General features: G+C 37.8%; 1 protein-coding gene and 1 non-coding gene across 2 annotated transcripts in view; both read left to right on the top strand.

Moving 5' to 3' along the window:
• LOC137918621 (protein Dok-7-like) overlaps positions 1 to 9,044 on the top strand; it is a 287,040-nt gene extending 277,996 nt beyond the window's left edge. The window contains exons 6-10 of the mRNA XM_068761449.1: positions 2,412 to 2,584; positions 3,241 to 3,463; positions 4,086 to 4,419; positions 5,262 to 6,351; positions 7,007 to 9,044. Coding sequence (XP_068617550.1) covers positions 2,412 to 2,584; positions 3,241 to 3,463; positions 4,086 to 4,419; positions 5,262 to 6,351; positions 7,007 to 7,203 — 2,017 coding nt within the window. The 3' untranslated portion in view covers positions 7,204 to 9,044. The remainder of the gene's footprint in view (positions 1 to 2,411; positions 2,585 to 3,240; positions 3,464 to 4,085; positions 4,420 to 5,261; positions 6,352 to 7,006) is intronic.
• Positions 9,045 to 12,244: 3,200 nt separating this feature from the next.
• On the top strand, positions 12,245 to 12,316 carry TRNAD-GUC (transfer RNA aspartic acid (anticodon GUC)). Its single transcript has one exon. It is a non-coding gene; the product is annotated as a tRNA-Asp (tRNA).
• Positions 12,317 to 15,426: the final 3,110 nt, after the last annotated feature.

The raw sequence follows: 15,426 nt of genomic DNA, 5'->3' as shown, positions 1-15,426 counted from the left end.
AAATATAGAAATGAAAATATCGAACATCCATAATTGCTTGTTGTGTTCATCTGTTCTATGTGATATGTTTAATGGAATCGGGCGTTATTTCGCGGAAGTCTATCCTAAGTAAGAAAAGGACCAATATTTAGCCACTTCTGCAGATGCAGTCGTAGTCGTGGAACAAAGTGCACGTGCACAACTACCACCGCTAAATCATTCAACACGTGTTTCACCCCTCCACGGGGCATCTTAAAGAGTTATGTTACACTAATTAGTGCCAAACACACTGTGGCACTAATCGGTGGTAGTTCTGTAATTCGCATTGTTTGCCGCATGCGCATTTATCAGCGGGCTGGCGGGCGGTGCACTTTGTTGCACGACTACGACTGCATGTGCGGAAGTGGATAAATATTGGTCCTTTTCATACTACGTGATATATGTCCCGACCACTGCTACTTCAACCTGCCAATGCTCATTCGATCATCAATTCAAAATCACGAGCATAGAGCTTCATTCTATTCCGATCAATAATAAACAGTAAATAAAGTATGTGATAACGTATTCCAAATGTGGGTACACAAAAGTTTCACCCGATAAAAAATAGGCCCACCCGCATGTACCACACGCAACGGTTTTCTAATCGCTAGCACTGAAATATTTATTGCTGTTTGGTCGTAAAACTAAAGGGCAAATTAAAACTAATAAAACAATTACTCTCTTGTTTCATAATGGTTCCGTTGACAGCCGAGAGATTGAAGGGATAGCCCGTATGTCGGTAATTAATAAGGAAAGAGAATATTTCATTAACAAAACTTTGCGCTTTGTTCGTGTGATTGATTGTTGGTCGGTGTTAAGCAGAGGTCGCAAACCTTTGCTCCCGAACCACATGTACATTTATTTATCATTTTATATTCTAGCCTCTGTTTACACTCATATATTACGCTATGACTAAAATATACCATATATGTACATTTAATACGAGCAACAGAGCCTTGGTTAATTCCACATTTACACAATATGTTTTAAGAAACACTACTTTTTAACATCACCCTCACTATTACAATGTCTTGTAGGCTTTTAATAGAACCTGTGATGATTATTGACTGTACAATTGAAAAGGTCAAACATATACAATTACAACCTGAGAAAAATTAACTTTTTTTGCCAATTTACTTTATTAAAAATATTTGTTTGAACTAATTTTAATATCTTTTTATGTGACCCTTGGATGTCAATGTTGACGACACCCGGAACAGACCAATGTGCGCTTCTGAAATAACTACTGTTTATTGACAGATTTACGTACAGTGAGTTAGTGCGAAGTTGTAGTTTAGTGGTCTGTGACTAATGATCTTTGTTGCGCAATATATTTTCTTCAGTCGCGTACTATATGAATAAATATTATATCTTACTGCTCTCGAATATTTTTACTAATGGTAGGGGAGATACAAACTTATATAATTCACACTTCTTGGGTTGCCATTGCTTACAAATTAAATTCCACCAGAGGATGGGTAGCACTGTCCCCTGGATACCATAATACCACACTACAATCGCCAACCTGTCTGCCAAGAGTGGCGATTCTTATAAATAACTTTATATATATATATATATATATATATATATATATATATATATATATATATATATATATATCTTTGGGTGAGACCTAGTTTTGCAGATGACATCTATAGGCTGAAACGATGGCTAATCAAAACTTATTACATTACGAAGTAAAAAGACAATTGTATATTAAGCATTATAATGTTAACATCTCAAACGTATCTTCATTACTTACGGTATTGTACGTTTTGAAACGCTGGTCTATTTCGAACTATTGCCTATATACGCTCGTCTTTGCTCAAGACGGTAGTATTAAGAAGTTTTGTCACTGACTTGACTTGGTTAGTCTAAAGAATCGGTGAACGAGTACATGGTCTTTTACCTTCAACTTTCTTTACCACCAGTAATTTGTCGAAGATTTTACGACTTTCCTGAGGAAAATGTAGTCAAAATAACTTAAAAATCGTTGGTGATATATTGTAGGGTGCCTAACCAAGTTTTGTTTTAGAGTTGGTCGCGGAAGTATTGGTTTTGTAAAGACGTTTGCTTCACAAATGTTTACTGCATTTAATGGAATCAGGCGTTACTTCGCGGAAGTCCATCCTAAGTAAGAAAAGGACCAATATTTAACCACTTCCGCACATGCAGTGGTAGTCGTGCAATGAAAAGTGAAGGAAATAGTAATATAAGAGATTGCGAAAGATGAAAGGAGAAAGTGAAATAAAAGAATAAAATAAAAAAAATACTTTTCCCAAGTTGTAGTTGTGTAATTCATAGAAGTGGCTAAATATTGGTCCTTTTCTTAATGTTTACTGCCACTGATAGTAATAAACCAGGTACTAATACCGTACACTCTTTGTTTCCAGGCGTTTCGGTGTCGTCGACAAGAGGTTCTGTGTGGAGGGGGGCTCGCGGTGCGGCCGGGGCGAAGGCCTGTTCGTGTTCGCGGCGGAGGGCGGGAGGGAACTCAGTGACCTCCTCACAGCGCACAGCCACGAGGCGCAGTCACGACTCAGCGTCGCATCTAGAAGTGGATCGGGTAAGTGACTCTTTACTGGAGTGAAGATATGATTGTCCCAAAATAGACCAGCACAGTCAATTATATGTCAAACATAACTGTCTTACTAACTACTTAAATCGACCTATAATGATTGTTGTTTAAAGTAGCAACAAACGCAATAGACAAGAACAAAACATAGGCGGATAAAACATTGTAAAGTTATTAAAAGAGATTCATTGATATTAAAAAAAAATAACAATTGTAAAATAAACCCGTGATAAAATTGATGTACACGAGAAAATAATTAAACCAATTAAAACTGTGATACTGTAATAGAAATGGATAACTGAAGTGTTTGAGGATGTACGAAAGGAATGAAATGATTGAGAAAGGAAGACGGAATTGTAGAATGATAGAAAAAGGAAAAAAGATATTGTGTACTATGGAAGACGAGAACGAAAATAAAAATTCTAGTGAAAAAAAATATATTAAGAAATACAAAACCCTGTTCCCAATTAAATAAGTGGAAGAAGAGGACCCCAATAGCGGGGGCCATAAAAAATACCAACCTACATGGTTCTTACTTAAAAAGTCAAGTAACACAATGACTGGTTGAAGTTTTTGACTCCAGTAGCGATACAAAAGAAAAAAACTCAGTTGTCTCCTTTTACTCAATAATGAACTTTAATTCACAGTGCTAGAGAAGCGTTTCTCGGACAGCAGCTCGTGCGTCGACGAGTGCTTCCACTCGTCCGCGCGATCCGTGTCGCCGGCGTGGAACGGCCCTGCCAGCCAGACCATGCACTGCCTCTCCGACCTGGACTCCAGTCTCGACAGTAACGAGGAGAAGTTCCGTCGGCCAACGTCCTTGCCGCGCTGCTCCTTCAGCTGCATGGGGAAGATGAGCCAGCTTACCAGGTCTTTTATCTCTCTTATAATGTAACTAGCTGATCCCGCAAACGTTGTTTTGCAAAAAAAATTAAAGTTTTTAAGTAACAAATGTAAGATAAGGGTTGATCGTAGGGAGGGGGGGAATTTAGGTTTGTATGTATTTTTGTATGCAGTATCATAATAAAATAAAAACCAAAAAAATTGTCTAAAAAATTAAAAATAAAATTTAGGGGTGGACCACCCTTATCACTTAGGGGTATGGAAAATAAATAGTAGCCGGTTCTCAGACATACTGAATACGCATGTAAAATTCGGTAAAAATCGGTCAAGCCGTTTCGGAGGAGTTCAAGTTCGAACACCGTGACAGGAGAATTTTATATATTGGATATAAAATAGTAAAACACTTTAAGAGTATAAACTGCGATATTATCTCTTACATTAATATGTATTTTGATTGAACTGTTAACGCTAAGTTTTTCTGTTACTTTTTAATTTATTCAAGCTTTTACCCAGTTCTTCATTTATAGTGATCACTTGAATACATCAGGAAAAGAATGAGTAAACTGTTCTCGACTTTTGCACCCAGCAATGGTGATAAATTTGTATATATTTGTAATATTTAGTTTACATAATATAAATAACATTCCAGATCATCAACAATGAACACACCGGGTTCTATGATGTCCCCGATGTGGACAATGGAGAATATAATGGAGAAGCGATCGGACTCCGACAGAGCTTCCATTTACTCTCGCTCAAGCGGCAGTGCCTCCGAGTATTCAGTACCAAGAGGCGCCTGCCACCTTGACAAGAGCTTCGAGTCCAAGCGCGGCAGCCCTGTGGCCTGCTGCACCCCCACCGTGCCCGCGAAGACCGGCGCCTGCCAGTGCTGGCAGCAGAAGACCTGCACCTGCAAGAAGAAGCAGTATAACGGCCCCTTCGAGAACTACGACGTGCCAAAGACACCCATGCCTTTAATACAGGTATTACCAGCTAGCTGCTACCTTCCCTTTCTTATCTAACCTCTATTCTACGGAAGGAATATTTCCATTAAATTTCAAGTTACTAAGCCTTACAATTCTTGAGATATATTGATGAGTCAGTATTTAGATGGAAATGTCGTATATATATAGAAAAATAATATATAAATTAGATAATCAGTTTTTTCATATTATTTTTTACTTTGAGTCACAGTGATCACACGACAAAATGAGAAGCGTTCAATTTGATAGAAATTTAAACTACGACAATTCTGTACCGTCCGTGAACCGAGCCAATTAAGTCCAAGACAAGCCACGTACACTGCACACCGTCATAGTCCCTATTCGATAACCATTCGGACTTGAAACAAGGCGGGGTCGTGTATCACAGGGGACGCCAATCCCCCATCATACTAGATGGAAGCATAATTGGAGTTTCTTCAGCCACTTCTCCCAGCGCTATCGCTTTCCGAAGTGGTTGTAGTGATATTAGCCATGAAATAGCAACCGGCCAAGCCTAGACTTGGCCCTCTCGGCTGCCCTTCTGTTCGCGAGTATTGTTGACGAGTGTCAGCCCAATTCCCTAGTGGGGGCCCTTGAGATTAGTCACTCCATGGAACGTTCACCAAAGTGATCTAAGAGCACGGCTGCCTCCCAATCCGATAAAATAGTATCATGTAGCGGCTTCAGTAAACAATGGTATTTAGCCAAAACCCAAATTTGTTTTAATTCTCCTGTATCAACGTAACATGGCGATACTGCCAAAACTGAAACCTGGTATTCTCTCATATATATTTTGCATAAGGTTACTCAAGTTAAAATCTTAAACTTGTGTCGTTTTCCAGGAACATCCAATAGATGTAAACTCAGACGCCGCGAGTCTGTATGACACACCAAAGAAACTGAAATGTCTGATGAACGGACAGGCGTGCGGTTGCGCCCGACCGGTGCCAGAAGCCGATGGTGACGCATGTGGTGACCACCAGCCTGCCGATCCGCAGTCGAACTACGTTAACGTCACTCCGGCTGCGGACAACCGACCCGTAGACTACGGGAATTACGCTAACATAGACCTCAACGCGACCTTAGAGAAATTTGAGAGCTCCTTGCAGATCCTCCGCAGCGCCGGCTTCAGCCAAGAGGAGCTCGATGCGCTGGAGGACATCCCTGAACACGATGACGACATCTCCACCGCCACTATGAACACAGCAGTCCACCCCAACGAGTGCTGCAACGACCACTCCAACTACACTCATATGGAGCCCCTGGATAGCAGCTCGAGCCACAGCAACAGGAACTTTTCCGATAACGTGAGCCGCATAAGCCACGTATCTGATCCAACGCAGGCTTCCGACACTGATAACACTGCCAGCACTAGGAGGTCAAGCTCTGCAGACTTTACCAAACGACTTGAAGACGAGTTCATTGACCCCCGAGTCTGCTTCACTCCGACTGTTCTTCGCAAGACGGGCAAAAGCGATCGCATCCACGAGGCGCAAGCACAACCTCTAGGAAACATTGATCGTATGAACAAGGCCTTCAAAAGCCCAGAGCCGAAAAGCGAAAACATGCTCGTCGCCAGATTCAGAGACGCTGTCAAAATCCGTAGATCCTCAAGCGTTCCCAGCAAGTCGGACAAGAACCGTGACTCCTCAAGCTCCAACGACTCAGGCGTGTCCACTGGGTCGCTGAAACACCACAAGGGCGACTTCAACGAGCTGGAGAACTCGGTGCCCAACTCCAAATCTTACAAGAGGTATCTGAAGAACAGCAAGCAGTTCAGGAACACGCTGACGCCGGTGCACGCGCCATTCGTCAAATCCAACTCCTCGGATCCGCTGAAGCATTTGACCTTCCAGTTCGAGGAGGTCGCCACGCTGGCCAAGTCCAACTCTTTCGACGCAGACACTCTGACGCGCAGGAAGAAAAAGACAGGTAAATTATTCTTGATTTGCTTATTTTTCTAGAGTATGTACTTTTTTTAAAAAAAAAGTAACTACATAATTAGTTTATGAAACATGACACCGTCAAGAGTGATTTTTATGGAATTAGATATACTCGTATTAATAGATTTCGAGTGTATCTAATGAAAACAGTGGTAAATGATATTGCTACTTATGTCCTACACATGAGGCCATCGCTGTATTGGCTTCTATATATTTAATATCTCAAATTTACCGAGTTAAAAGCGAGTAAAACCAACAATTATAGAGTTAAAACAATAATGGTAAGACCCCATTATTTTGTCATCATCAGCTGACAGGCGTCCACCGCTGGACATATTATAGATTTCCAAAAGGAACAATCTTCTGACGATTTTAACAAGATCTCCTGTTCTCCTTGTGGATGGATATCCTACACTTTACTTGCTAATCCGTGATGCCCACTCCTGGTCATTGGGTGACCTGCCCTAAATCATCGATATGATCATCACTCATTATTATCACCGGTGGCCAACTTAAATTAGCTCGACTAATTTACCTGGTGATACTAGAATACCAATAATAAATGGTCACTATTTACCTTTTGACATTTACTAGTGCAGCCGCTGCAAAGTAACTTTTGTTAAATCTGTGGTTTTTTTTTTCAGTGCCAGCACCTGTTGAGGTCCGCCACAGCCAGCTAACCAGCAAGAGTACTTCAAGTGGAGCATCAGATACTTCGGACTACATGGAGTCTCTCTCTGTGTCTTCGCTGAGCTCCTGTGACGCATTAGATCGACACGCTGCAAGGCCTCGTTCCGGAAAGGAGTATGCCAGTATCGATCGCAGCGCCCTCGCTTCTTAACCACGTATACAACCATCACCGCCGAACAGGAGTACCAATCATCATAAACGCCCACCAAGGCATATGCCTTTTCCAAAAGATCGTCACAATAACCGATCTTGCGTCATCAAACATGAAGAAAATAAAGGAAAACAGTATCAGTGAAAAAAGAATTGATAACTTGTATTTTAATTGTAAAATAACTTCATAGACAATGATCATCTATGAATGAAAGTTTTGAGTTACCTAAAGGAACACGACCATGTGACCACAGATAAATAAAAGAGACGTTGTTCACAGATTAAACAACTGAACACATACTAAACGAATAATTGAGTTAAACTATTCTCTTACATTAGTAAATACATCGACAAACAAATGCATTAATAAACCAGTCGTTCCTATGTACATACTTATGTTTAGAATTTTCAAACGATTTATATTTTAGTATTAGATGTATCTAGTTTCTAGCTACGATACGGTAAAGGTAGCGAGCCAAAAATTAGACCAGAGCTCTGGAGGTTTAGGGTATACAGTGAATTAATGTAATATATACTTGTAACAATATACATACTAGATATATATCTGCCGGTTAGGTCATAACTTGTGTAACGTTATATATTAAAAAAGCAATTATGAATTGCAAACATATAAATATATATTCGGAAATATCTTGTAATGTTTACTTAATATATTAGACTAGATTTAGTACGTATGGAATGAAATCATTCTAAAAACATTTACATATATGTTTATGTTAACTATGTGGTTTTTTTTCGCAAATATTTTGAATGTAAAACGTTTTAAATTAAGATTTAGTCGAGTGCTTAAATTATTTATGCCTCTGTATATCTTTGTGTGCAAAACAATTGTAATAAATTATTTTTTATCTGTGCAACTGTCAATTTTGATGCGTTTTAAAACATGGCAGCCGTATTTTTTCATTTATGGAATATTTTAAAACATCACAGTTTCATTATTAGACAATTCACCTGTGTATTATTGTACGAATTGTATAAAATGTATAATGCATACATTAAGTATAAAACCTGTTTAGTAGTGATAAATAAATGCCTCTAACGGAATTATAAGCAATAGGTCACTTCCAGTAACGATAGTGAAATGTATCGAATTCATATTTACATTAAAGTAATATTAGAAAAGATACTTTTGCAATTAAGAGTTCATATTTTTAATTAAATATAATTTGATGCATCCAGTTGCAAATCCCACACGCCTTATATAACCGCAAACCTTTTTTTAAAACAATTTAAACGATTTTTACTTTGTGAAATTTATTAATTAAAAAGATACAAAGATAAATTAAAACCGCAGGATTGGTTTCTAATTTTAAAATATTTATATATTTACCGTCCATAATAAATTCAGTATCTCTTAACACTAAAAGCTACAGATGGAAATTGTCGAATAACAGTCGTTATTTTACATTTCACAGATTTTTTTTTACTAGCAACATTTTAAATATATATTTATGTGATTTATTTTTATAGAGCAAGCAATACGCTTGCCCGTAGTACTTGGCGGCTATACTGCTGTGAAAGTCCCACGCGTGGGGTGCATGATGTGATGCTCTAGTCACGTACAGCGACTGGAATCAAAATGAATGCAACTTGTTTCTATAAGTAGTACATTTGATTGTACATACAATCATGGTCGTAATTGAGGGGCCGTGCTAGGGTCACACAGGGGGCGTGACCCCGTAACGCGACCACGTGGATGCCGTAGTGTTTACGTACTTCTTGGTGTAAAAATGAAATATTTTCTTATAAACTTTACGTTGATTTAACGTTAATATTTTAATTATGTAGTTTTCGATGCAACTGAAATGAAAATATAGTGCATTTCAATGATATATTATGTCTATTCATTTTGTACCTTTCCCCAAAATCACATCACATATTTGATATAACAGCAATTTTCTTATGAGTTGGTTGATAAATATACCAATTTTCATAAATTTGTGACAGTACATCACTAGTCTCTACTGCTTGGTTTCGGTTGAAGTTGATGCTGTTGGCCCAGGGGTATTCACAGCTTCATCGAAACTGATTTCACGGAGCGACCCTTACGCTCCGTGAAATTAAAAAATAAAACAGAAGCTGGGCAGACGCATTCCAGTTGTACAATGACGTTCGCACGTAGTAAACCGCTCTACCTGAGTAGAGCTGTGTAGTGTTGTATAGTGTTGTAGATGTTGTGTGTGGCTTGGGACGGCAGCGTGTGCCACAGGCGAGCCAAGGATAAATCCGGATCCAACCTCGGTTCGCCTACGCTGTTTCCGCTTAGGAAGCGGGCGGCCGCCATCACTAACCACTACAACGTACATCACTACACGACAGCGCCAGGACCGGCTCCAGGTCGCGCGCGTATCATCTAGGTTCCGCAGCGTGCGAGCTATTACGACGCTACGACGCTGGCCCCCTTTCTCTTTCAAATTCTCTCTTATCTATCGCTTGTTATAACTTCGCTTTCAATTCTCAATCTTCTTCTCAACGCTTCTTGCCAATTTTTTTTTACTCTTTCCCACATCTTGGGACAGGGATATATACCTTTCAATTTTCACCCTCTTTCTCACATTACATTCACGCATCGCCTCCCTTACCTCACCATATTTCTTGAATATTGTTACGCTTAATTACATCACCCACCACCCTGCAACAAACTGTGACGGCTCTCCTTCTCGAAATGGGAAGCGATGCTGCCGCAAGCAATGTTCCTACCCATTTCTATTTCACAAGCCACACTAAGCCCTCCATATACGAGATAACAAATACTTGCGTGTACCCTGTTCTGTTGCACCGCTAGGTCATAGACACACGAGGAACTCTTGAGCTTAACCTTATACAGGTACTCTAAGAATCACCCGTGTCTCATGAATATTTGAGTCAGATAAGTGTCCAGTTCCACTGTGCGCAATACACGGTAGGCCATCTCGGGATCGTGAAAGATCTTCCTCGTTGTCGAAGCCGTCTCTTCTTCCACATACCTCCTATTACATTCACCAAGCGTGACAGCCTTGGGTCTTAGCTTGACTAACAAAACGGAGCGCCCCTCGTATTCCGGTCTTCTTTTAATCTTTAGGGCAAATTTAGAGCCAATTCTTATCTTCTTATTGAACTGTATTCTTTGTGGAAATTATGCCTGATCATTTCCATCTCCAGATATATAACTATACATACCTTACATAGTGCCAGAAGTTCTAAACGTTTATTTTACAATTATGCACAAATTATTGTTTTTTATTATTTAAAACACTTCAACAGTTTAACTTAATGCTAAAGTCATTCTCTACCTGACAACCATTAGGCGGTGCAGAGATAATGAAGGTAGGTGAAACAAGTTAATATCATTAAAGACAAAAAAATAAATAAAAATCAAATTCAGAAGAAAAATAATCACTAAGATACTATAATTATATGTAAGTATACCACAATATATATATTTAAATATATAAATATACTATTTAAATAAATATAATAAAATCCATTTATCCTGACGATTCCGTCAGCTTGTCAAGCAACAGCTTCGGAACCTTCGCTTTGAATGCGCGACGGAACCTGATCATCCTGATATGGAGAGAGGGTTCCAGAGAAGTTCCAGAGAGGTTCCAGGATTGTATTGCGAAAGAGGAGTGAGTAAAGTCGGTACCATGGAGGGAACATCTAAATAGACGATTACTCGAGGAGTAAAGTGTTTTTCGTGTGTATTGGATACAAACTGGAATTGAGATGTTACATAGGCAGGTGAAGTCAGAGATAAGAGTAAAGAGAAAAGTGTAGTCAATGCACGCAAAGATCGGCGCTGTCGCGGCAGCCATTTTAGCTGAGAATAGAACGAAGATATATGGTTGAATTTGCGGAGATAGAAAATAAAGTTATCTGTTATTTAGAAGACGGCCTAGTTTGTTCAGAAGTCTCTTTATTACATCTCTCTTTATTATATCTCTTTCTAATTTATGTTACACAAATAATAAAGCAGTATAAGCTCTAATAGAACAGAGATAGTTGGGCTCGATTCTCGGTGACAAAAGAATTTCGAGATCTACCCTTGGTATCCTGTGGTCCCCTTCCTTCCAAACTCTACCACCAGAGTTACAGGACATCAGAGGAGTTTAGATGTGTGTTTATTGACATTCAATATGTGCTGATTTTTACTTAAAAAAAATTTTATATAAAATATTTGTAACATAATAGGAATGTATATATAAAATAATTTCTCAGCGTTCTGTGACTAATTCCTTATAATTTAAATTTAAAAAAAGAAAAAGGCATTTACACGCCATGACGCCATAACATGTTAAGCTACCACGGACTTGGAATGCTAAACCGCTGAGAAAAACCGCCTTGAAACTCGACAGTTGAATCAACATATCAAGTTCCATACTCTCTATCATCAGCCAAAAACTAATAAATGCTATAATAAGATATATTTAGCAATAAACTATTAATATTTAAAATTTAAACTTTTATATTTAAAACTAAGAATAGTAAGGTCTAAGATATCTTGTATAACTTTATTATAAATGCATACAGTCAGCCCCATGATTTGTTAGGTTTCTAATAACAAAATTTAGACGTTACGAATATAATTTTATTTATTGTATTTTTTGTGCCCAACAAGACAGAATTTGGCAAAATATCTTCCTTTTTTTTGGAAATCCTTTAGTCACCAGAGAGCAGTCGGATACTTATAAAATAATGATTTTATTAATCTCAATGCAGGACAGTTTGATAGTTTACTAAATAGAGGGCACCACTATGTCTAATCGAGACTAAAAACACATTATTACTAGTCAGGATAAGTGAGTTTTCGCAAAAAGCCTTCTATCTACAGATCGAACTTGCTGATCTTTAATTTCAGTCATTTCAAAATAAAAAAGGTGATCGCTCTACAATGTATTTCATTATTTATTAATTGACGTTGACTGTACAAAGTTAGTCGATCAAAAATCAAAATGAAAAAATAAATTAAAATACCTAAAAATTTTGGGTGTACTTAGCAGTTTTTAGAACTATTTAGCAATTTCAACTTAATTTAATAATCCTCGGTAGTATAGTGGTAAGTATCCCCGCCTGTCACGCGGGAGACCGGGGTTCGATTCCCCGCCGGGGAGACTTTTTGTTAAGTTTCATTATATGATTAAACTTTAATTTACGATATTTTTAAAGAAAAATTTAAAAGCAATGAAGTTCAAAATCAAAATAATTTTCAAATCAAATCTTTCATACGTATGATCTTCGCAGCTAAATATACTGTTCTTATCTCTGTCTTTGTTTGTGCGTCTTAAAGAGCGAAAAACAATTGTGCACTTCCGTTTACATTACAACTAGAATAATAATTGTAATTTAATTAATAATAATTCTATTAGCAATTTTCACTACATTTGCAATGATATTTGGACCAAGCCAAAACACGCCATAATAATCCTCTGGGCTGCCTCAAATACCCCTTGTCATTCGCCATCTTGATGAGTCTAAAAGTGTTGCCATATATTTTACGGAAGTACCTACACATGCTTATATAATTACACTAAAACGTATTTACTATTTCAAATAAAATTATTTATAAATCTTAAAAGAAAATCAAGAACAATATTTTAAGAAATGCAACGAAAGCCTCATTCTATTCTGAAATAAGATACTTATTGGACACTTATAACTGACACGAATGAAAAACTTAACCTTTGTTTCTAGTCGGTTGTTTGTTCTTGTAGGTGGACATCATAAGTAAGTTTAAGTAAGTTATATGTACTTATCGGACCGTGGTCCCAACTCTTTAACTTAAGGTGACAGCGGCCATCCATTCTGCGTTAATATAACTTCAACTTAAACTGCTGCGCTCTGTTGGATTAGTCTCCATCTCGTAAAGAGGTCTCTAGCATGGGGTCCGCTATATAGGTCCCTCTAGAGGAGTTGTTGTCCGACCATAATCTTACCGATGATACCCAAGATGAGAAACAATGTTGTACTGTAGTCATCACCAGTAACATAAATTGGTCGTACACCTTAGTCGTAAGGCGCTGAGAGATATTGGACGAAATGCTTTTGTAGTATTCAAAACTTTGCCCAGCTAAATGAAATATTAATACATATCTCATAATAATAAGTTAGTATAAACTTGTAAAACATTCTTGTAGTATTGTAAAAAGATAATAAGTAAGGTAATTAGCTTTTACATAGAAGCAATCATTCTTTATATACACCTATCCCCCGATTTACACGGTAGATACGTTCCTGAGAAAAACGTGTAAATCGAAAATTAAAAATTTTTAAGTCAAAACCGTCTAAATGGAAAAACTAGCAGAAAATGCATGATTTTGGTGTTTAACAGTTGTGATTTTTTTTTCAATAATTTTAGGTATACACAGAAATAAAAATAAAATGAATTGACAAGTTAAAATATTATATATCCTATTACGGAAAAACTGTTCTTTTTTTAATTTAATTACAATATACATTAAACAGAAGAACAAAAAATAAATTACTCTCATTCTTTTGTTCGGAATCGAAGGTTCGAATTCACTTTTATCACTCGGAGTTATTTGTGCCGATTCGATGTTTGAAGCAGAAATATTTAAAATATCAGAGATGGTAATAAAATCGGTTATTAAAACAAAAAAAAAACTTTCTTGGAAAACCGTGTAAAAGCGAAAACGTGTAAAACAAGTACCGTGTAAATCGGAGGATAGGTGTATTTAAATTTGTGAATACGAATTAAAGATAAACTACCAATCATGATTGTAATCACATCTAAATGTTAAGTCTTACGGGTTTGATAGCGATTACTCGAAACCACTCGGTTGTTAAACACGATAGGGCAGACATCACTCCCTGAGGACCGCCGCTCCCTCCGGACGATTTAATCCGGGTCCCCGACCGGGCACGAGGTCTAACCATTGAACACGGTCATTTGTGTTACACTCAAACCAATTGTAATTGATAATTACTGTTTCACGTATTATAATTTATTGTGTTAAGTGTGAAAATAAGAAAAGGACTAATATATAGCTACATATTAGTCCTTTTCTTACTTAGGCTGGACTTCCGCAATGTAACGCCTGAATCTGTTACATATTTAAGTGTGTAAGTTGTGGTTATGGAGATTTAAGTTCACGGACCCCTCCGTTCCGTGAACTCATTCCGATGAAGCTGTAAGAGCCGCAAGGCTAACAGCACTAACATCATACGAGAAAATAGACAATAGGTTATGGAGTATGTGTTCTTACTGCTTCTTCTCAAAGAGTCAAAAATAATATATATTAAAAAGAATGACGATCAACATGAGTTCAATTAAAAGTTCCAATGTTAAGTAAATACTTTTTTTATATTTTTTCTTTTTATCTTTTAACAAGAAATCATCTAGATGTAAAACGTAAACGTATCATCATCATGCCAGATCGCCAGAATGATCGGTCTTGCCCAACCTGCCTAGTGTCCATCTAGTGGGAGGCTTTCCCACGCCACGTCAACTGACTCGTGATCCACACAAGAACCTTTCGGGCCCATCGGCCGTCGGTTTCAAGAGTTATGCTTCCAACTGCCACTTCGGACAATCAATTCTTCAAGCTACTTGGTGACCTTGGTTCCCCTGCAAATCTAATTTCTTATTCGTTCTCGTAGAGAAGCTCCGACCATAGTCGTCTCCATTCCTCTCTGGGTAACCTTGAGTCTTTGGGGAAAATAAATCCAGTCTGGCCAAGCTGATCTAAGTTGGCGTCATTTCCAATACAAACAAGACTGACCAAACCTTGAGTCTTTTGATAAGGCCCATTATAAACGACCACGTCTTAGATCCATGTCACCGCCGGCAAATATTTTGGATAATAACATGTTTCAGAGCCACCCGAACGCTGCTCATTCGAGTTGGATTCTAGCGATCTTTTTTTAGAAATTGGACTTATAAAACTGGACGGTAAACCTATAAAAACTTCTGCATATTACTGATTTCAAGTAAAACCTTCAGAAAGTACTGATCATAAATTGATTAGAGGATATAGGAGCGAGGGGTATAACAACGAAGTCTCTCTGTAACGTGCTGATGTATTTAGACCTGGCAAGTGTGAATAACAGTTTATTTATAGATCGGACTTCCAAAACAGCAAAGATAGGGTTATTTGAAATAAGATAGAGAGATATAAGAAAAGATATATAAGAAGAGAAGATATATAAGATAGATAGAGGAGTCTGATCAATGAACGTGAACATCCTCCATAAACCTACGCGG

This window comes from Battus philenor, unplaced genomic scaffold (assembly GCF_028537555.1).
Source record: "Battus philenor isolate CCGP_79_NKW_IND1 unplaced genomic scaffold, ilBatPhil1.0.hap1 SCAF_15, whole genome shotgun sequence".
Classification (NCBI taxonomy): Eukaryota; Metazoa; Arthropoda; class Insecta; order Lepidoptera; family Papilionidae; genus Battus; species Battus philenor.
The sequence above is the reverse complement of the archived record's forward strand: the minus strand, read 5'-3'. Positions and strand labels throughout refer to the sequence as shown.